The 22,960-nt window shown below is 41.8% G+C and overlaps 1 protein-coding gene across 4 annotated transcripts in view; it reads right to left on the bottom strand.

Moving 5' to 3' along the window:
* TLN2 (talin 2) overlaps nt 1-22,960 on the bottom strand; it is a 198,991-nt gene that overhangs the window by 50,966 nt on the left and 125,065 nt on the right. For all 4 annotated transcript variants that reach the window (XM_075208360.1, XM_075208364.1, XM_075208361.1 and 1 more), the window contains exons 29-34: nt 22,675-22,794; nt 13,149-13,346; nt 11,376-11,515; nt 7,041-7,134; nt 383-472; nt 176-298 (exon numbers count right to left, since the gene is read on the bottom strand). In XM_075208360.1, the coding sequence (XP_075064461.1) occupies nt 176-298; nt 383-472; nt 7,041-7,134; nt 11,376-11,515; nt 13,149-13,346; nt 22,675-22,794 (765 nt within the window). The remainder of the gene's footprint in view (nt 1-175; nt 299-382; nt 473-7,040; nt 7,135-11,375; nt 11,516-13,148; nt 13,347-22,674; nt 22,795-22,960) is intronic.

Genomic DNA, 22,960 nt, shown 5'->3' with positions numbered 1-22,960 from the left:
AGATCCCTACTCTGTTGTATTGAGATTAACTGAACATACAGCACAGTGCAGTGAAGCCATGTGCTTCATGGAGTCCTTCTAAATTCAAAGCACATTAAAGTACTATGAAAAGCAAAGGGCCTATTAATTACAACTACAGTAAAAGTATCATTTAATTTGTGTACAGTGGCCTCACCTGAGCAGCAGCCTCAGTCAGCCCACACAGAGCCTTGGAAGCTACACTGACACACTCCCCGAACACTGGCAAGTCTCCAGTTTTGGCATTCTGAGAAATTCCAGCCATGGATTCTCCAAGGACCTGAAAGTTCAGTAGAAGACTCACATTTAACCAAAAATCTGAAACTCTTCTCAGCTACTATAAAAGACATGTACTGTATGTTACCTTAGAATTCTCCATTACACTCTCAATGCAGTCAAAGTAAGACAGGTCACTAACTGGCTCATTGGGGTTCTCAAGCATTCCTTTCACAGTCTGAAAAAAAGCATAGAGTGAGCAAATGATACAGTAAACACATTGCTATTTTCATCTTGGGCACATAAATTAAACCATAGCAATATATTTATGCCCTATTGTGTGTATAAATCAGAGTATAGATACAGTCAATTAAGTAAACAATATTATCCCCCCAAAAATATTTTACCAATTGACAGAACTGGAAACAAACTTTCTATCATTCCTGAGCAAACTTCAGACCACAGGAGTATTCCGGTTTTTCATTTCAAAATGATTGGGGTTCTATTCTTATGAGGCTTTCAATGTACGGTACACTAAAGCTACACTGAGAGGAGTGGTTGTCTTGCCTCCTTAACAAATTTTGAACGGTCACAAAAGGAGCTGTCATGTGGTCCAACATTGACAGCTTAATTTATCGATGTTTTACCTGTTAAAGAAATTACAAACTTCACCCATATGTTCAAATACATGTTTTTGGTTTTTTTTTAATATTGAAGGCCGACTGAATTACCAGAAAACATATTTGGCAGAGAAGAGCATAAAGATTAATTCAGTTTCTAAGAGCCTCCTGTTGTAATTATGCACGGTTTTCTCAAGTTCAGGCATGGAAGGAATAATCCTGTCCCTTGTTTGCACCCTTCTAGCTGTTCCTTTCAAACATTCAGAGACCCATCAACACAGGTCTAGGCTATAACAGTGTAATAAAAGCTGCTCTGTCTTTTTTAAGAGGCAATTGTCTCATCCTTTAAGGCTGTAGTACAATCAAAAGGTAGAACAGTTCTGCATACTTTTTGTGAAAGAAAACCGATAAAGGCAGACACATAGACCTTCAAGGAACTAAATCTCAATCACCTATGCAGACCCACCTTCAAGAATAGAAGTGCCAAACGAAATGGAGATAGGAAACCCTTTCCATTCACTCCAGAAGACGCAGGTCTTCCAGACCCTGGGATAATTGTTAACCAAAACTGGCTACTACACTTGAATATGGTCTGTTGCAGAAAAGCACCCAGACCTAACAATTTATGCCATGACAGGGTTTCTACCATGCTGAAAATGTCTGTGTACCAAGACCTTTTCTACCAGTCCAGTGCCACCAGAGTGGCCTCTTCTGTTAACTTTCTTGAGGACCAGAGCCGCGGAGGCATTCCTACTGAAGGAAACAGGTAAGCTAGAAGTCTGAGGGTACAGACATGGCGTCTATCAACAATGCCTGTAGATCCCTTTTCCTGGATTAGTAGCACTCTACCATCATGTCTACATCTAGTTGACCCCATCTGTCCACCAACTGACAGAAGTCTTCCGGGTGAAGGACCTACCTTCTGAGGAAATCAGCTTCCCAGTATTCCACCTCTGGGATCAACAACAAAGCGATGGCTGGATGTTCTATCAAATGAACCTGAAGGTTTCTCTCATGGACAGGTCACTCTTGGTGGCACAGTCAAACTGGATTTTAATAGGCCTTCCTCCCAAGATCAGGTGTGCTCCCACGACTGCGGAAAAAAATGCTCTGAGTTCCACTACATTAATCATGAGCTTTGATTTCTGTGGACTCCATAAACCTTGAAAGCAGCACTGAAGGGTGATAGCACACCATCATTGAATCTGTAGTTAGAGTACTTTTCCAAATGGTGAAGGGGTGCCCACTGTTGAGTTTGTCGTCCCTCAGCCACCAGAGAAGAGACTGTTGAACCCTTGGAGACAGTCTGATTAACTGGCTGGTCAGATAATTGTGAAATTCATTCCATCCCGAAATAAGCTCGATCTGAAACTCCCTCAAGTGAAACCATGCAAATAGCATCGCCTCAAAGGTTGACACCATCTGCCTAGGTCTTTCATACAAAAGCAAACAGACACCAGGCTGAACTAACAGGATCACTAAGAACCCCTATAAGGAGAGACAATTTTTCCTCTGGCAAGAACACTCACTGCTGGTAGGTTTTGAAGAACAGTCCGAAGATCCTCTGTTGAGATTCCAAGTTTTGGGCAGTTTCCTGAAAATAAGCTTGCAGGAAGGCTAAGCACCAAGTCTTTATCAGCAGATCAACCAGGTAGAGAATGACGGTCACCCCATCTGGATCCCTGAAAGCCAGCCATCACACCCTTGACGCTAACAGGACAAAAGGCCAAATCTAATTAGTCAGTAGTACCCCTCCCAGATTGAAATATGTAAGTATGGACACCATGGACTCGCTCTTGCTGAAGACAATCCTGAAGGGATCCATCCTAAACTTGTCCACCCAAAGTTGGATGCACAGGGATTTCAGGTTTTTAAGTGGGTCGAAAGGGCCTGTTCAGTTTGTGAACTAAGATTGTAGAGAAAACTCAATTCTCTCAAAATTCTCTATAGAATTTAATCAATTGTAATACTAATATTTGTGATTAATTTTCTTCAATGTAGTTGCTATCTACAGTATATCAGCAGGACGACGAATTCCTTCAAAATAAGATTCACCAGACATAGACACAATATTAAATAACGTAAAAACATATGCTGCCTGATTCATGTTTGCGTAGCGTATTTTTCATGAAATTGCTCTGTGCATGCCCAGAAATAAAAAATTCAAGTTTGTACGCATATGACAACTGTCTATGACTTGAGAGGCAAAATGGGGTAAGGAAGGAGAGGACTAATCTTGGCAATATACAGTACAAGCATTCTGACAAGAGACGTGGCCGATTCAAATTCTGGGTTTGTCGTAAAAACAAGTACTCCTGTTTTCACCCATATCTTTTGCTCCCTCTACAGGGCAGGTGTAAATGCTGACTGTTACTAATAACTGACACGACACAGTCTTTTAGATAAAAAATTACATGTGTGTGTCCCTGTAGCCATCATAAAAGTGTATGCAACTATTAAAACATTGTATGTTAGGCTGCCCTGATCACTGCCAGGCCATTATTCATGCACATCTGGTGGTTGCCCTTTCCCTGTCCATATGGTCCCATTGTAACAGGATGGCTACCCTCTCCCCCAGTCATGACGCCCCTCTGGTCCAATCATGCTTTTGAATCAGGCCATTCCCGTCTGATGTACTCTTTCTGGGCCACGTCTGGAATCCTACTCCTCAATAACATCTTCAGAACAACCTCCTTCCCAGAGTTCTCCGACCTGGCTAAACTTCTTGATCTTTCGATGGGACAGTTCCACCAATATCTGCAGGCCAGAAACTTTTTTTTCATTCTGTTAAATCCCAAGTCCTGGCCAGACCACCTACCGTGTTTGAGAATCTCTGCCTCTCCAGTCCCATTTCAAAATAGATCATAGCACGCTCTATAACTTGCTACTCCCACTTACGGACGATATTAAGGACTGTTTCTGGGAGGCGGACCTGGGGGAGTCTCTGACCAGGAAGACTGGTCAGACATCTTTGTATGTATGGCGCATTGTTCTGTCAAAGTCAATATTAAAGAAAACGCATGTAAACTGCTCCAAGGGTGGTACTACATCCCCTCTAGGCTGCACAGCATCTACCCACAGATGAACAATGCCTGCCGGAGGAAATGCGCCCACACAGGCATAATCCTGCATGTATGGTGGAGCTGTCCCAGACAACGTCCCTTCTGGTCCGCTGTCATCCCATTTGCCTCTGCTCTTCTTGGTGTTTCCATTCCCTCTGATCCCAAGGGTGTACTCCTCCCTTTACCTGTTCCTAATCTTCCCTCTCACACACCCATAGATTATTCAGACACATGATGAGAAAGGCAACTGCCAGATTGCTGCTACTTGGAAGAAGCGATCTCCACTGACACTGCATTCGGTCTGCAGCTAGGTGTGGCACATTTACCAGATGGAACATATCTCAATCTCCTTTCATTAAATCTTGGCCCTTATTGGGCCTCTTATTATAATCAACCATTGCTTCATTACTAGATGGGCCCCTGTCCTAGGCAAATACAACCCACTACCACACTACTCTCTTACGGCTCCACACCCCTTGCGTAATCCTGTGTTTCCTCTCTTTTCTCTCCAAACTTATCAACCTACTGCCAACTTTCTGTCCATCTTTTCCACCCTCCTCTACTTTCTCTCTCTCCTCTTCCCTCTCTTTCCTTAATACACAGTAAAATGTGCATCCCCGCTGTTGGTATACCTGGAAAAATACTATAAATTTTACCTATGTGCATTCCTAGGGTGTGACCATTATGGACTCTGACAAAGGGCTAGTCATTTTGTATAAAACATCATACAGAGTGTTTATCACCATTATTGGACTTTCTTTGAATGTTCATTTTGTTCCCATTGCGATATTACCAATAAACAGTATTTTAAGAAAATAAAAAAAGTAAAAACAAATTGTATGTACAGCACGTATTGAAATCTTTATTCATGTAATTAATGTAAAGAAAAATTATATAACTAATATATTTAAAAATATTTCCATAAATAATCGAACTGTTAGTTATTTGACATCTAAACACAATCTTTTTTATTTGATCAGAAAATTAGCTTTTCTTTTTGTACACACCTACAAGCGTATACTGCAGCCTGTTCTAAGGGGCATATTCAATTAAGTCTAGACATCGCAGATACGCATGCCTGCGTGTGTAAAGTGACAATACGGTACGGCAACATCACGTGTTTCACTACCCAACCCTATGGGTTGCGCATGGAAATCTGTGATGTTGTAGTAACGTGTCAGTGGGAGCTCGTATCCGCGATTTCTAGGCTTAAATGAATATACCCCTAATGTGTCTACATATAGCAAATACTGTTTAGGCAGAGTGTACTTCCACCCAGATTCAAATTGAAACATATCTTGAGATATGCTTGAATTTGAATACAGACTGAAATATGCTCAAGTTGCATACTCTTTTTAAAAGTGCAACTTACGTGCAAGTTGTTTATGGACATGGTCCGGACCCATAGTGTCTGCCAGACAGCTTGCACCAAGTCCACTATTGCCTCCTTTCTGTTGAAGCCTCGTCAGAGCACAAGGAATCCCAAGGGTTAAAGCGTTTCTCTTGGGAGACCTCCCTAGAGTCTGAAACCTCCAAAGACTGAACAAGACCTCTGTATCAACTTCACCACGCCTTCTGCCCAAGTTGGCTCTTCTGGTGATGCAAAGGGGTAGAGGAGGGTAGGGACCCGCTTGGCCCTGGGGAAAAGCAGACAGCTGGAGGGGCTCTGCAATGCACCAGACCAGAGACCTCACTCAAGGAGGTTTAACCATTTCAGTGGCTACTGAATTTCCGCCTAATACAGTGTGCCTAAAGCATCACTACTGGACTGGTCAATAGACAATTTAGACTAGTGCCTGGAACAAAGTAAAATACATATATGATGCCCCCCTTCCCAGGCTTGGCCCTGGACATACTCCTCTTATCTGACAGGATAGGAAATTTGAGGGGAGATAAAAAGGACAATTGCACTTCACTATAACAAGCTAAAAGTGGACAAAGTACAGAGCAAAGCTGAAGTACACAAAGACAGGCTGACTGACACAAAGAGCAAAATTGACTGAAACAGACCCATGGTCATATACTTAAAGAGCAAGAGCTGCTGGCTGCAACTGTGTCTATTTTTGATGTGCTTGCTTCAAAGCGGAAAACCCTTCCAAGGAGGAGGTGCTGCATAGAGATAGCACCCTTCCTCCCAGGGCCCAGCACAAAGATGGCCGCTGTTCCATGCCTAGTGTCAGGCTGCTCCCCCAGCACCAGTTACCCTGCACCCAAATCCTCCCTTGCAGGCCCTGGTACCAGCTTACCTTATAGATGAGCCACCAATGTGTGGTTCAGTGCCAGTCCTGGCCCAATGGCACTGGAGGCACAGGGATCCCAGTCACTATCTGCATCAACAGTGACCGGTCCACCATGCCCAGATGCATTCCCACGGTAGCAGATGGCATGATGAGGAACCGATCATGGTACCTTCTCAGCCCACTTCGGGGCATCCCCAACCACAGCTGCGTGACAATTAAGGTAACAGAATAAAATTTAAAACTTAAAATATAAAATCTAGCACCAAGCTCCGGAGGGCTAGACGCAAAAAACGCAGGCTTCCGAGATAGAGAGAGAGAGGGGAGCTTAAGTTTTTGGAGGCAAATTTAAAATTGCCCAAGCTCCTTTCTGCATACTCAATCAATCCAGTGTCCCACATGGATGAAAGAGAAAAAGGGTTTAAAGTGAACTAGAGAGAAGATGAAGGAGAAACGTTACAGAGACAGTGCAATAAAAGTCCCCATGCCCTCATGGTGTATCCATCACTTGCAAGCAAAAGTATGGGAAATCTGGGAACATCGTTGTAACGGCTGTATTTCTGAGTAGGGTAACATGTACATAGTTCTGAATAAACCATTCTATAAAACACTTCTCTCAAACATACAAACAGAATTGTACAAAATAAATATTAAGATTCATCAGATGAAACAAATGAATTTCTAAACATGTAGAATATTTTTAAAATGTTAAATTCAAGGTGAATGACATTCGCCCTGTGCAACGAAAGCTGAATTCTGCTGTGTTTTACTGGAAGCAAAATTATAAGAAATACATGTATAAGTAGTAGCCAAGAAGTGAGATAGGTGTAATATGAAATTACAAGTCCTTTTGCTGGGATACCAAGTGTTAAAATCAGAAAACAGACCTCCAGCTCTCGCAGAGCATTGTCACATTCCTTCTGTCCTGGAGCTTGCTGAGTACATATAGTGATTAGCTGGTTTATGCTCTCGGTCACAGCCCTGAAAGACATACAAGAAATTCTATAAATTTACAATGTACAAGCAGGTTGTCCATTCACACATATACAAAAGTAAAATTTAATCAATGGATAAATCCCTCCTAGCCTTAGGTAGACAGGAAATAAAAGCTGCCACCAGGTAGTATATAGCGCACCACCTTCTCTTTCCTGGTGTCTTTTAAAGATGTTTCTGAAAAATATAACACAAACATAGCAAACCTGGGCTGGAATATTAGGCTGCTATGGAGTATTTCAAGGAAAAATAATAATTAACGTTTAATTTAAGTTGCTTCGTTACTCCATGGCAGCCTTAACAATGTCATGTGTTAAAGCAAAAGCAGTAGAGAGGGCTAAACCCCAACCCCCCCTAAAAAAAAACAAAAACCAGCTACATATGTTGAATAATCAAAAAAAATTTGAGAAGGCGTGTGGAGAATTGGTCTCCCAAACTGTGCCTGAGTAGATGATATAACAGAAGAGATTGCTTCTACTCTAGTTGAGTGAGCCTTCAGTGTTTCTTGCACCTTACTTCTCTTCCTCTTATATTGCTCTGAGTCCAATGTGTTTCCTTTTTGTTGTTTATGCAGGCTGTAAACAGAAGCATGGAAGTATAGTCTCCTGATTAATATGAAAGGAAGACACTACTTTTGGTAAGTAGGCTGGATTAATCCACCTTGTTTGTAAAGACATTAAAAAAACAGATCTTTGCACCATAAAGCCTGCAGTTCTAAAATTTGAGATACCAGGATGCCACAAAGGATTTGATAAGGGGACATAGCCTCTTCACTGCTTGAAAAATCATGATAAAGTCTTCAGATGCCAATCTAATTGTCCAAAAGTGCAGACTTGTACATTCAAGGTTAATGGAGTAAGACCTTTGCCAAGTCAAAAACACATGAAATATTGGCCAAAGCTTATGCAAGCACCACATCTTATGTAAGCACCACACCTCCCATGTCACCAAAGCTAGCCCCTCTAGATTTGGGTGAAGAATGTATCCTTGGTGTAGAAGATCTAGTCGAAGAGGTAAAGGCCAAGAATGTTCCAGAAGCTTCTCCCAGGCTGCTGTGAACATTAAGTGCCATCACCAGAATAGAATGCTATGAATTCTGCCCTCCCCTTTTTTGAACTTTAACAGAGTACGAGCAACAAGGAAAATGGAAGGAAGGCATACCCTAGATGAAAGGTCCAAGAAATTGACAGGGTGTCTTATCCCTCTTTTCCTGTAACTTTGTGGCAAAAGAAAAACCTGACTATCTTGGTGTTTTGATCGGTCATCATTATGTTGATATGAAAGCCGATCTGGTCAATAATTCAAATATTTCCGGACACTGGGTCCACTCTCTTTGAGAGCTGCGATAATGCACTATGATATTTGTCTGCAACATGGAGTGCTGAGAGGGACCTCTGCCCTGAATTTTATTATTTCTTTCATCGTTGTATTGCTCCTAGTCCTCCTTGAAGGTTTACCATACTGCCGTTTTAGAGTATCCTGAAATTCTTGCCTTGCCTACATTCTGCAAGCTGAAAAGACTGAATGGTCTTCCAGACTGCCCTCGTTTCTTGGACATTTACATGTAGTCTCCTTTCTCTGTGACCAACCACCTTACTCTCTGTGAATAAGTATCTTGTGTCGCTTTTGCCAGGAGATGAGTGCTCCAGCCTGTGGCACAGGAGCCTGTCCTGAGTATTGCCCTTTGTGGTTCTTGGAGACAGACACTCCTAGTTCCTTTAATTTTTTATCCTGCCACAGCTGAGGGACCCTGGTGGTCCTTGTTAAATCAGATGATTTTATCCAGAGAGGGTTGTTTGCCATCCCACTGAGGAAATATAACTGAAGGTTTCACATGTGCTACCTTGCACATGGGAGTTTAGCTATAAGGTATGGAATACACTCCTAAGAGCAGTGCTTGTCCCAGAAAATGTTGCCACCCGGATGGCATTACATAATAGCCGGGTGAGGGCAGTGTAATACTTTGCAATAATATTGAAAAATGTTGGAGGTTATTGCCCACACCTGCCAGGACTGGTCTAACACACACTGATGGCTGTAGTGCACACATAGAGCCTGGTAAAACAGGAGAAACAACGGTTATTCTATTATAATAAGGACTCTGTTGGGCTCCAAGAGCCGGAAGGTGAGTAAAAACAGCCGGGTGGAACACCCGAGAAATGGGTGCTGGGGAGAACAATGTAGAAGGCGGAGGCCCACTCTTATTGGAATCTGTTTTTGATACTGTAATGAAGCAGCGAAGGACTGGATCCTGATGCATATTTCTCTTCACAGACACACATTATTTCTCACAGCATCTATTTGAACTCCAAATATTTTTATTTTTTTTGTGCCAACACAAGATAACCATTTGCCTCATCAATGATCCAGCCATGTGTCTACAGAAAATACATTACTTGAGCTGTCCTGACTGACAGTATGCTCTCACTTCACCATCTCTAGATTGTTGTCTAAATAAGGCCAGAGTGTGATTCTCTGCTTCCTCACTTTGCATACAAGCGTACTAAATACCTTGGTGAATGACACTGGGGGTGTTGCCAGACAAATGGAAAGAGGTGAATTGGTAGTGATTACCTAGAAAAAAGAACCTAAGAAAACACTGAAGATAAACTGCAACAGGCACATGAATGTAAGCATCATGAAGATTTATGGATGTCAGTCAGAATTCCCTTTGCCTATGGCTGAAAGAATGGAAATGGAAGTGCTTTGCCAACACAAATCAGTGGAATCATTTTAAATCTAATACAGTTTGGAAACCTCCTACAGATATTTTGACCAGAAAGAGTTTGGAATAAAAGCCTGCACATCCCTCTGCGCTAGTAGAAAACAAGATTAACTCGGACTTCCTGGAATATTTTTAGACTCATGTGCAATTGCACCAGAAATGATGGGGCTATGGATTTTACAAAGAAATTCCTTCTGGGAACATGAGGACATTTTATTTTGTATCCTGTCCTGACAATGTACAGAACCCACTGATCCTGAATAGAATATTTCCAGATTTCTGTATAATATGGAATCCTGACATTGCTGCATCTACCGTTGGAACAGAGCTCCATTTCTGTGCTTCATCACCTCTAAAAGCATACATTTTAATCTTTTTTGGGCAGACTGGTGCTCCACCCATTCCCAATCAATCAAGTCTTTACTCCCTGGTGCACTCAATTCTTCTTACTATGATCCTTAAACAGGGGTTTTGTGGACTGCAGCAGACGTTGGTTTTTCATTCACAAACGTGCTTGAGAGCAATCTCCACACTATACGGATTAAGTAGTCTAGGATCCTTTTTTATTTCTCTGGCTTTCGACAGGTTGATTATTACATGTTCCAGAAAAGACCCCTTCATGATGTTGTTGAAGGCTCCACAGTCCCATTGCCCCACCTTATCATCTTTCTTCCCTTCCTTCCCTTACTGAATAGCTAACTAATGATCAAAAAACAAAGCAACCTTAACTTAGGGACTTACCTAGGACAGGTGCTCTTCAGCTGTTCGGGGTGGACTTGGGCTCCACGCTGCTGACAACATATATCTGGAGTGTTTCGCTCCCTTCCAGAAAATTCCAAAGGTACATGGGTGCGGGGGGCAGCAGTATACCATCAGTTCCAAGGCCCTTACCTATGCCAGGTCGTCCTCCATGCTGGCGTCCTTTAACAAGGATGCAACGTGAGAATGTGCAAAGCACAGGAGTGTGCTTGTGCCCCAAATTCAGCTGTTGAATTTGGATCATCTACCACATGCAGAAATAACTAGCGGCTTACACCGGCAGCAAGAAATTTACTTCCTTATCCTGTCTATCCTTCGCTACAGAAAGGAAAACATGCCAGGGAAGATGATGAGCTGCACTATATACTACCTGGAGGCCTATTTTACTTACTGTCTCTACCCAAGGCTAGGTGGGACTGACCCATTGTTAAGGATGTCATGGCGGATTGAAGTAGTGGGATCAGAGGGGAATAAGAGCGCGCGCAAGAGAGAGGGCAGGCAATTAGGGAGAGAAGAGAGAAAGAAGGAGAAGAGGGCGGGAAGAGAGAAAGAGAGGGAGAAGGAGCGAGGGAAGAGAGAGAGAGATAGGGAGGAGGAGGAGAGTGAAGAGTGTGCAATAGTGCAAGGGCATGTGCAAATCATCATCTAGGAGAACTTCTGCAGGAAACACACTGAACATATTCAAGAAATAAGAACAGAGTAACAGAGCAAAGGATCCCCACTGAAGATGACTGCAGTCTCCCACCTTGCAGCTGCTGCCAGAAGATTCTTGGCACTTGGCGCTCCGGAATCTACAGATAGAGATTTTGCAGCCAGAAGCAGTTTGCTTGAGGCCATGGAGATTGTCTTGAGGTTCCCTATAACTTGCATCTGGTCGTCTTTACTCTGTAAAAAGGTAACAAAAACAGTAGATAAGGTGCGTCTAGAAAAGGATTTGAAACTCACAGGAGACACATCATGACTTGGAGAAGATCCTTATACCATTTCAGACAACTGCTGATTAACATCATAACTTGCTGTGTGATCACTGCACTGTCTTTTTTCTCATACAGTCAAACTCACAAATTGGACACGTAGGTTTTGGTATCAAATTCTTGAACCATGAAAGTCCTGTGTCTGGTATCTCATTGTGAGCCGATCATGTATTATTCAAAACTCAGGTCTTATCCCCTTACCAATTTATCTATAATTCCAGGTCAAACAATTAAAGGGACGGGATCACCAAAACATTAAACAGGGGTTTAAATAAACAAAGATATAATGCTCTCCTTAATACAAAGTCTAAAAATCATAGAACTTTCATAAGCCTGTCATTAACAGCCCATAGTTTTTTAGTATTTTCGTTAACAGCCAATTACTATATATTAGATGTATTCGCAGAGGTATGCACATTTATGTATTTAACACATTTAGGTAGTAAAGTAACAGGCTGATAAATAAGTTATTGTGAAAAAAATGTTTGTACTGAAGGCATCTGCTTAATGTGTAAAGCAATAATTTTCATGGCTGAGATGTCATAGCCAAGATATACAATTGGTAAAATCATTCTGCCATGATGAATGTCACTATTTCATTATGGATGACATTTCAAAACAAGAACAAAAAACTCCAAACAATCCTGGCGCAATTAAACAGATCTGCAAATACCACGTGGATGTCTCTGTCAAAGAGACGAAACAGATCGGCACCCGCAGCTGTAAGACCTGTGGGGTCTCAAATAAATGGAAACAAATGGACAAAAACAGCGCTGAGTGCAGATATGATCCGTCTCTATAGAAAGTATGATACTGCGTGTGTACAAATAAAACAATTTATTGGGCATACAACAATCACAAATAAAATTCACATGTTAATAGACCAGCTGATCACATTGAATGTAATTAATATCATAGGCAGCTGGTACCAAGGCTGCCAAAAAATAGGTACCTCCATATCACATGCTTGTTTCTACGATTTTTGAGAAAATACAGCTTGATCTGAGCAGCAACATTTCAAACTGATCTCCACCAAAACGTACAAAATAGATATTACTACCTTGGATTTGACATCCTGCACTTTCTGAACATTACTTCCATACTACAGTTCTAGCTGCATTCTGCAGTACAGGTGCAGTGGCCACTCTACTCTATTATACAGAGACCAGGAGTATGAGGAAACACTGACTTGTGATATTTCAAAGTACCTCAGCAGCGCTTTAGCTGGGTTGAGTAGCAGCTCCTTTTTGCCATTACTATTGCTTTATAAAATCACTTTGTTTAAGTCTTGGGGTGTCTTACAAACTCACAATAGGCATAATTTGCAGCAACATCTTGAATTATTAGAATTCACCGACTCGCCATTGCCTCTTTATTCCTTAATTATATAGTGTATTAAGAATCATAAAAATAAATAAATAAATAAATGAATGAAGCTTCTACTAGACCCTGTTAGGCCAGGAAGAGTTCACAGGGTACTGCACATTAAAGGAATTTATAACTGTTTTCACAGAAAATTTACATCAAAATTCAACAATGCTAACCTGTGTTTGTCCAGCCATTTCAATTCCAGCATCAAGGAACTCATCAAAATCATCACTGAATTTACCAGATGCAGCGGCCAGCTCCCCGCTTTGCCCCCGGGAAGCATGAACCACATCTCCAGCTGACTGGTTCAGATCCTCCGCTGCCTGGTTCAGTCCACTCTGTGCCTCTTGAAAAGACTTTGTGCTTGGAGGAAGCTATATAGACAGTTCAAACACATTATTGTCATTTTAAAAGGAAAAGAATAAGAGCATGTATTGTGAAGAAAAGGTTCTCTCCATGCAGTACCTGCTTTACAGCATTCTTTGGGTGTAAAATTAGCACCAAGCAGCAGCCAAGATAACATTATCTACCTGGTCTGTTACGTCTCGGTTCTATCTGCAGTACGTTACTTTGTAGAGTATTCAAACATTCAAAAAGCTAAATAAACAAATTATATTTACCATTAATTCCATTTTCATGAAATATTCCATGACAGTCTACATAAATAGGTTAATATTGCTAATCTGGCCTGTAAAGAAATAAAAACCTAGAAGGTATAAAGTGTAATTCCCACTTCCTCTGGTGTCTTTCAGAAACTCCCAAAGCAGTCTCTAATGTCACTAAAAATCAAACTTACAATAGGAGTGTAAATATTAGGCTATGGAGTTATTCAAGGAAATTAACAGTAAATATAAATCGCTTATTTCGTTTCAACACTCCATGGCAGCCTACATGGGATATACCCAAGTAATGTGTGAAAAAATGGTGGGCTACAAGGAAATAAATCAGCACTTCTAATGTATAATAAAATTTTTATTGAGTAATTGCTTGAAGAATTGTTCTTCTAAACAGAGCCTCGCTAGAAGATGTCACATCCAGGCTAAGTCCTACATGCCCATGAAGCTGCTGTTGCCCTCGTAGTGTGTGCTTTAAGAATTTCTAGCACCGTACATCTGTTCCTCTTATAAGCCTGTACAATGACCACTCTTATCAATCTTGCAAAGATTTGTTTGGATGGGACATGTCTTTGAAAATGTTCTATGGAAATGACAAATAGCGGATTTATAGAAACAGAGAATTTGACAGCAAATAAGAACCACTTGGCAGATCTAGTCTGGCGATTTTTTAACCCATGGTAACCTCAAATCCTATTTGATCTTTAATTATTTGTAAGGATATCCTTTTGTCTATCCCAAACATGTTTAAATTGCTCTACTGTATTAGCTTCTACCGCCTCTGATGGGAGGCTGTCATCAACATTTATTTATATAGCGCCAGCAAAATTCTGTAGCGCTTCCACTTATCCACTACCATTTCTGCAAAGTAATTTTTCCACAAATTTCCTCTGAACCTACTTCCCTACAGTTTCAGTGCATGTCCTCGTGTTCTAATGTTTCCCCCCCTGTACATTGTAAAAACCCTTCATATATTTTAAAGTTTCTATCATGTCCTCCCTTTCCCTTCTTTGCTTCAAACTATACATATTAAGATCTTTTAGTCTTTCAGGGTAAGTTTTGTGCTGCAGACCATGCACCATTTTAGCTGCCATTCTTTGTACTGTTTCTAATGTATTTATATCCTTCTGGGGATATGGACTCCATAATTAAACACAGTATTCTAGATGAGACTGTACCAATTACCTATACAGTGACATTATTACTTCCTCCTTTCTGCTACAGATTCGTCTTCTTATGCAAGAAAGCATCTGACTTGCCTTTCTGGTTGCTTAGTTACATTGCTTACCTGCATTTAAATCACCTGAAATAGTGACTCCTAGATCCCTTTCCTTCTCAGTAGTTTCCATTATAGTGCCACTAATACTATATTTAGCCTTTGGGTTTTTGAGACCCAAGTGCATGATTGTGCATTTTTTAGGCATTAAACTATAATTGTCACTCTTGACCATTTCTCTATTTAACCTAGATCTTCAGTCATTTGTTTTACCCCTCCTGGTGTGTCTACCCTGTTGCATATCTTTGTGTCATCTGCAAAAAGGCATACTTTCCCTTCAATACCATTTGTAATGTTACCCTATAAACATATTAAAAAGCACTGGTGCAAGTACAGATCCTTGGAGTAATTCATCTGTAACCTTTACCTCCTGTAAATGCACTCCACTTACTACAATGATCTGTTTTCTGTTCTGCAACCAAGATCTTATCCATTCAATCATCTTAGAATCCAATCTCAAGCTTTCGAGTTTAACAGTCTGAGATATGAGAGAATGTCAAAATGCTTACAAAAACCTAGATAAGCTACATCTTCATATATTACTTTAGTCATCCAGTCAAAAAAGTCAATAAGATTTGTTTGACATGATCTCCCCCAGTAAAGCTATGCTGTTTAGAACCCTGTAAATTACTGGATTTTAGATATTCTTCAACTCTGTTAAGAGTGTTCACGTCAATTTCCTACTACTGATGTAAGGCTCACTGGTCAGGAGTTGTTTGCCTCTTCCTTGCTTCTACTTTTGTGCAGTGGGACTACATTCACTCTTTTCCAGTCCTCTGGAATTACTCCTGTAGCTAGTGACTGTTTTAATAATTCTGACTGTTTTAATAATTCTGTTAATGGTGTTACCAGCACCTTTTTAAGCTCTTTTAGTATCCTTGGATGTATCCCACCGGGCCCCATTGATTTATCCACTTTCAGCTTTAAGAGCAGTGTATCTACCTCATTTTTATTAATATACTTGCAACTTAACCCTTTCCCTCACTTTATGTAGTGAACAGTGTGCAAAAATAAATTAAGATGCTCTATCACCTTGTCTCCCTCAACAAGACTCTCATGCTCTGTCTTTAGTCTTATTATTCCTCCTTTTGTTTTTCTCCTTTCACTTATATACCTAAAAAACATTTTGCCCCCTTTACCTACTGACTGGACCATTTTTTCTTCAGTGTGTGCCTTTGCACATCTGATTACCTTCTTAGTCTCCTTCTGTCTAACAAGATACACCTCTTTGTCTTCATTATTCTGAGTCTGCTTATATTTCCTAAAGGCCATCTTTTTTGCTTTCACAATACTTGCTACAGTTTTTGGATACCACACTGGATTCCTTTTCTTTGTGCTTTTCCTAACCCTTTTGATACAAAATGTCTTTTGTTTTTAATATTGCACTTAATTTTTCCCACCTCTCCTGCACTCCTTTCAAGATCCATCTTCCCGAATTATTTTGATCTGGCGAGCTAGACAGAGATTGTCCTGATTGGGTCCAATACATGTTGCCTTTTCTCCTTTTCAGTAGTTGGTTGTAGACAGAAAGTTTGAAGTATAATTTTTTGATTGATATGGAAGGTGGAGACTACTTTGGGTGAAAAGTCGGAGATAGTTCTCAATACCACATTGTCTGTACAGATGTTCAATAACAAGTCCTTTGCACCCCAATGTATGTAATTCCCAATTATATGAGCAAAGGTAATTGTCACAAGAAATACAACCTTGTGTAAGCCATCTGAGAGATACCTCTTATAAACATTCAAAAAGATCAGACATAAGTGCATCTAATACAATGCTGAGATCCGAAAGAGACAATATAGATTTGATAGGAGGACAAATTCTCTTGGGAAAAAAAAGAAACAAAAATTAACAGATGATTACAGGATTTTTATAAAATCCAATTCTCTTAGTCCATTGGGGCATAGAGTAGAAAAATAAACATTGGGCACTTTAAGAATTTTGTTAACTAGTCCCATCTCCACCCCTCTAAACCATCCTTTCCGTTTAGGCTTCAGTTTACGTTTAACCAAGTCCCACAGAAAAGGACATAGAGAAAAAAACAATGGAAAAAAAAGGAATACAACAACATCCTCTCGAACAAAAACACAACATGTCACACAAAAAGAGAAACCAGAGCGTCAAGGGTGGGCACCCGGTGTCCCCCAATGAACTAAGATAAACGAACTCTCTGCTATTTTCTCTCACGTCCAATTGGGAAACAACAGGGTTGTTCCAAACCCACCATCACGGATGGGAACGCTCACAAGAAACGACACAAAGCACTTTTCTCACCTCATATGAACGGAAGACCAAGTGGTCGCTTAACACAGCTGCTCAGTTGAGGTCATATGCCGTGCTGCCCGACCTCATGGAATGAGTCCTAAGATCATCAGGAACAGGTTGCCCAGCCCCACCATAAGCCCTAATCTACCAAGCAATAGTCAACATAGAGGCTGGCTAGCCTCTCTTGTGTGCATCAAAGAGGACCAAAAATTTTGCGCACATCGTGAGTCCTACGCACTTAAGTATGCAAACCATGGACTACATCTAAAGAACAGAAGGTAACATTTAGACAAGGCAGAGATAACCATTTTCTGATTTATGTGAAATCTTGACACAAATTTAGGAGGGAAGAAAGGAAGGCTTGGTTCAAAGAACCACCCAATCCTCATAAAAAAGAGAAAACTTCCAGGATAAAGCTGCAAGATCGGAAACTATACTAGCGGAAGAAAAGGCCAAGAGGAAGACAGTTTTCCAAGTCACAAACTTTAAATCCACTGTGTTCATCCATGGGTTCAAATGGGGAATGCTGCAAAGTATTTAACACTAAGTTTAAATCCCAAGGCACTAACAGAGGAACATATGGAGGCTGCATATGAAGCACCCCCTGAAAGAACATTTGCACACCGACCCTTAAGTGAACTAAGGCGCAAACCAGAGTCCAGGCGATCTTGCAAGAACATAAGCAACCTGGACAATGGAAAAGATGAGGTTGATTACCCCTTCCTTTCACACAAGGCAATATATGTCCTCCAGACACTGATATATTTTGGCTGAACCCCGTTTCAGTGTCTGAAGATTAGCTCGAAGGGTCATGGTTTCAACAGCCACGGCGTTAAAGCCAGATTATAATAAAACGGTCCTTGACGTAACTGGTCTGGTCGGAGTGGCAGATTCCACGACCGATCCCCCGCCATGGAGGCCAATCAGACACCACTAGAATGACTGGAACACCCTCTCTTTTCACTTTTTTTCTTTTTTAAGACCCTCGGAAGCATGGGAATAGGTAAACTAAGCAGAACCGCCAAGGAACAGTCATCACACCTACTGAGACATCCAGATCAGCTCTTGCCGGGAGCAGAAGAGCTGGGCCTTGTGATTCAACAAACACTCTATTATGTCGACGTCCGGTTGATCCCACCTGTCAAACTCGCAAAATACCTCCGGATGGAGAGACCGCAGGGGACCCCGCCTTTAGAAGATCACCCAGGTAAGGGGAGATCGTTGTAGACTTCGACTGCAACAGCGCTATGATTTTGGTGAAGGCCCGTGGAGCTGTGGCCAGATCAAAGATGCCTGGAACTGGCATTGATCAGACTGAAGCACAAACCTGAGGAGGGACGATGACCCTCCCAGATGTGAGCAGATATGCATCCTTGATGTCTAGAGCCACCATGAACTCCCCTGGTGCCATGCTATGAATCGCCAACTGCCAGGACTCCATTTTGAATCTGGGCACTCTGACCTGGGTGTTTTAGATTTAAAATCGGCCTCAAGGAACAGTCAGGTTTTGGAACATGAAACAGGTTGGAATGAAACCCCAAGCCTTTTTGAGATTCCTGCACCGGAATAACTACTGCAGAAGAATTTCGGGAGTGGATAGCCTCTCGCAGAGCCAGTAACTTTGTCTGTCATGCAGGGAGCCTGTGGAAAAAAAACTGTCTGGAAGGATACCCAAGGAGAACAATCATGTAACCCTATTCCATAATTACCATACTTAGGAATCCGAGCCCTAAATAAAAGACCGACTCCCACCACAGCAGACTCTCGAGGGGCAGAATGTCTGTCACACGGACTGCATGTCTGTGACTTAGCAGCTGGCCATTGAGCAGACCAGGCCTGATGTCCATACTGTAAACAACCTCTGGGGATGGACAACTGCCCTTTGGAGTGCTGACTTGTGGAGTATTGACCCCGAGATCTGCCTGAAGATCGAAAGGATTAGAACCTGGACATCTTGGGCTTTGGAGCATTAACAGGAAGAAAGGTTACCACCTTGCCTGACTGATAATGGTGTCAAGCCGAGGCCCAAACACCCCAGAAAAAGGAACTGTTTCAAGAGCCTTTTTACACTCTATATTGGTCTCCAAGGACTTAGGCCAGAGAGACCGATGAGCAGAGACAGACATCTGTGCCCCAATCAGTCTCGCATCCAGGGCCATTTCCCACAACTAAAGTTTGATATTTTTCTTCATTTCCACAGGCTCAGAAAGAGTACTGAAAATGCTTTTTGGGAGTGGACTCAGGCTCCATTATGCTGACAGTCCTCAGCTTTGCTCCTAGTGGGATACAGTAATGGTGCTTTCAGTACAAATGTCACTATAGTAGGCTATTATCGTTTGCTGTATTTCTGCTCCATTTGGGCTCCTTATGACTCTAGAAGGGACATGTGCAGCGTTGGACTGGCCCACCAGGCTACCGGTAGGCCCGGCTACCTTACAGCCACACCCCCTTTTAGTAGTAGGAGAAACTCACCTGGAGGCCTGTTGTCCTCACCAGGGGGCCCGCAGTCCTCTCCGATGTCCCCGCTGCTGCAGATGACTGGCTGTCATTGACAGCCAGTCATTTTTCAAATGCGATCACAGCTGTGATCATGTGACCCCGCCCCCTCCCCCTGTCAGCTGATGTTCCAGCCGCCGCTGAAGGAAGAAGGAGCAGAGAGGCTGCAGCAATCAACATATGGGTAAATAGACTTTAACAACTTGTTCAGTTTTTTGTGTGCCATCACTATAACTATAACATATATATATATATAAAAATAAAAGTGAAAAAGACAAACAGGCGCTTAGTGAACAATCAGAGATACCACGTGACAACGTGATTAATAATTAATATATCACATACAGTAGGCTGCTCCTCTACAACATCAAATTGCAGATGTAACACCTAGATAGAAACGACAAAAAGAGAAGCGCCAGACATGGCGCTTCTCTTTTTGTGTCGTTTATATTTCCCCATGTATAAGACGCACCCTTTTCCCCCAAATTTTGGGTCTAAAAAAAAGGGTGCGTCTTATACACTGCCAGCGCTACTTACCTGAATGAAGAAGATGATCCCTGGTGTGAGGGGATGAGAGAGGAGTCCCCGCTGAACAGATCTGCGCTTGCAGGACCTTCAGGCGCCTCCCACAGTCTCTGATGTCTCGAAGCTGTCAGTCACGTGACCGGCAGCTCCGCTGACCACCGATAATTGAGCCCAGATGACCCTTGTTGTGAGGGTATGAGAGAGGAGTCCCCGCTGAACAGATCTGCCAGTTTCAGGTAAAAAGACCATCAGGTCATTCAGGCGCCTCCCAGTCTCCGCTGACTGCCGATAATTTAGCCCAGCATGTAGTATGGTATGTACAGCGCTGTGCATCAGCACTGCCTTCCTGTAACTGAATGTGGGACTTTATTGTAAATTCTGCTCCTCTAGACCTGATGTGAGATCTCTCACTAAAATCACAACCAGACAAGCCTTCTGCTTCAGTAACTTCTTGTAATACATCTTTATTTAAATTTTGGTATATACACACACATATATACACATATACATACATACATACATACACATACATATACACACACACACAATATGTGTGTGAATTGGGGGACACTATTGCAGGCATGATATGAATTGGGGACACAACCGTGTGGCGTAACATTGGGGGCACTACTGTGTGGCATAGGGGGGCTGCCTGTCTATACTAAATTATAGTGAGGGGGGCTGCCTATCTATCCTAAATTATAGTGAGGGGAGGCTGCCTATGCTAAACTATAGTGAGGGGAGGCTGCCTATGCTAAACTATAGTGAGGGGAGGCTGCCTATGCTAAACTATAGTGAGGGGAGGCTGCCTATGCTAAACTATAGTGAGGAGAGGCTGCCTATGCTAAACTATAGTGAGGGGAGGCTGCCTATGCTAAACTATAGTGAGGGGAGGCTGCCTATGCTAAACTATAGTGAGGGGAGGCTGCCTATGCTAAACTATAGTGAGGGGAGGCTGCCTATGCTAAACTATAGTGAGGGGGGTCTGCCTATGCTAAACTATAGTGAGGGGGGTCTGCACACAGAACACTATAGGGAGGGGGTGATGGGACCTTTAATTTAATGCTGAGGTGGTTTGGGTCTATAATTGAATGTGGGGCTAAGTGTGGGGAGGAAGGCTATCTATTAAATGTGAATATTAATTATTTAATGCTGGGAATGGTCGTGGGAAATGGATGTATTAAAAGTAAATGCTATTAATTTATTGCTGGGGCTGTTTGGAGGGAGGTTAATAGGTTTATTTATCAAATGTGAGCACTATTACTTTAATGTTGAGGCTGAAGAGAGGCCTAATTATTAAATGTGGGTGCTGTTGATTTAATGGCGGGGATGGTTGGCGTTTCTAAATGTACCCATTATTTTTTCCAAATAGGGCCCTCAACATTCCAGGATCCAGACAAGCCGCAACTAAAGAAACTAGCAGCCACAGGTGGTAAAAGTGACAAGAACAGGTAGGACAGTCTGTCAAATGTTCTGAGTCTAGTGCAGGCTTGGCTAACCTGTGGCACTCCAGGTGTTGTGAATCTACAAGTTCCAGCATACCCTTCCAGCAATAAGCTGCTATATATTGGTAAAGCATGCTGGGGCTTATAGTTTCACAACACCTGGAGTGCCACAGTTTAGCCAAGCCTGGTCTAGTGGGACAATCCCTATTTTTGGTGACTGTTCTGCCCAATCTAAGGGGCAGGTCAAGACTGTGTACTCTTTATATACACACTGCATTCTTTATAGATTACACTACGGTGCTAGCTGTCCTTCGTGGGCTGACCACTCCCCCTCTAGTGTCTGGTCTCGCCTCTATGATGGTTGGCCACACCCCCTCTGGTGGGCCCCTAGCATTGCAGTCCCCTGGTGGGCCCTTCATGTCCCAGTCCGACACTGGACATGTGCCTTAAATCAAACACAGTCCGAGAGAGCCACCCCTAGTCTTGGCTTACACCAAATGGAGTGAGTTGCAAGTAGCCTGTAACAAGGTAAGCCCACTACACAGAGAAATTAATAAAACACTGTCTACACACCTGCAACTACTCAGCTAGAGACAGGAATAGGTACTATAGGAAGTAAGAGCTGCACTACATTCCTTCTGGGGGCGCTATCTTTTTCCTGTCTCTACTCAGCTATTTAGGCAATTAACCCATTCATGTAGGCTCCCATGGAGTGTTGAAAAGGAAATTCTTATTTTGTAATAAAGGCCAACTAATTTGGGAAGATTTCCAATATACTGAAATTATAGAATTTTAGATTATATCCCTGTATTTATTTGTTCTCTGCACTCCATTAATGGTGTCCATCCCCTAAAATATGGTTATGGGTGAGCCTTAATTGCAGCATGAAGCATGTACAGCAAAAAGGCCAAGTGTGGAGAAAATAATAAAATTAAAATAATAATGTGGTACACATTAGTACAAGGTTGTATGAAACTTAGACATAATAGTTTTTTTCAATTAAATTAATCAAAATTAATAGCAAAAAGGTGTATTATATTTTCATAAATCACTCCAGAACCTAGTTTGCAAGACTTACTGAATCAACCAGCAGCTTCTTGCTGGATTCTCCAATGCTCTTGAGAGCCATGTCCACATCCTTCTGCCCAGGAAGGCAATTCACACAGTTATTCAGCGAATGTGAAACAGCTTTGGCCACCTAGTAAACCATAAATGGAACATTTAAGATTTCATCTCTGGAAACTGTATGAATACACAATGAATGATTTTTAAAATACAATATATACAGTACATGACAGAGTATTACACATAGATGAAATATTTATTCCTTAATTAGATAATAAAGTACGCTAGTTACTTGCTGT

The sequence above is a fragment of the Mixophyes fleayi genome, chromosome 4 (genome assembly GCF_038048845.1).
Source record: "Mixophyes fleayi isolate aMixFle1 chromosome 4, aMixFle1.hap1, whole genome shotgun sequence".
Classification (NCBI taxonomy): domain Eukaryota; kingdom Metazoa; phylum Chordata; class Amphibia; order Anura; family Limnodynastidae; genus Mixophyes; species Mixophyes fleayi.
This window is presented reverse-complemented; position numbering and strand designations above follow the sequence as displayed.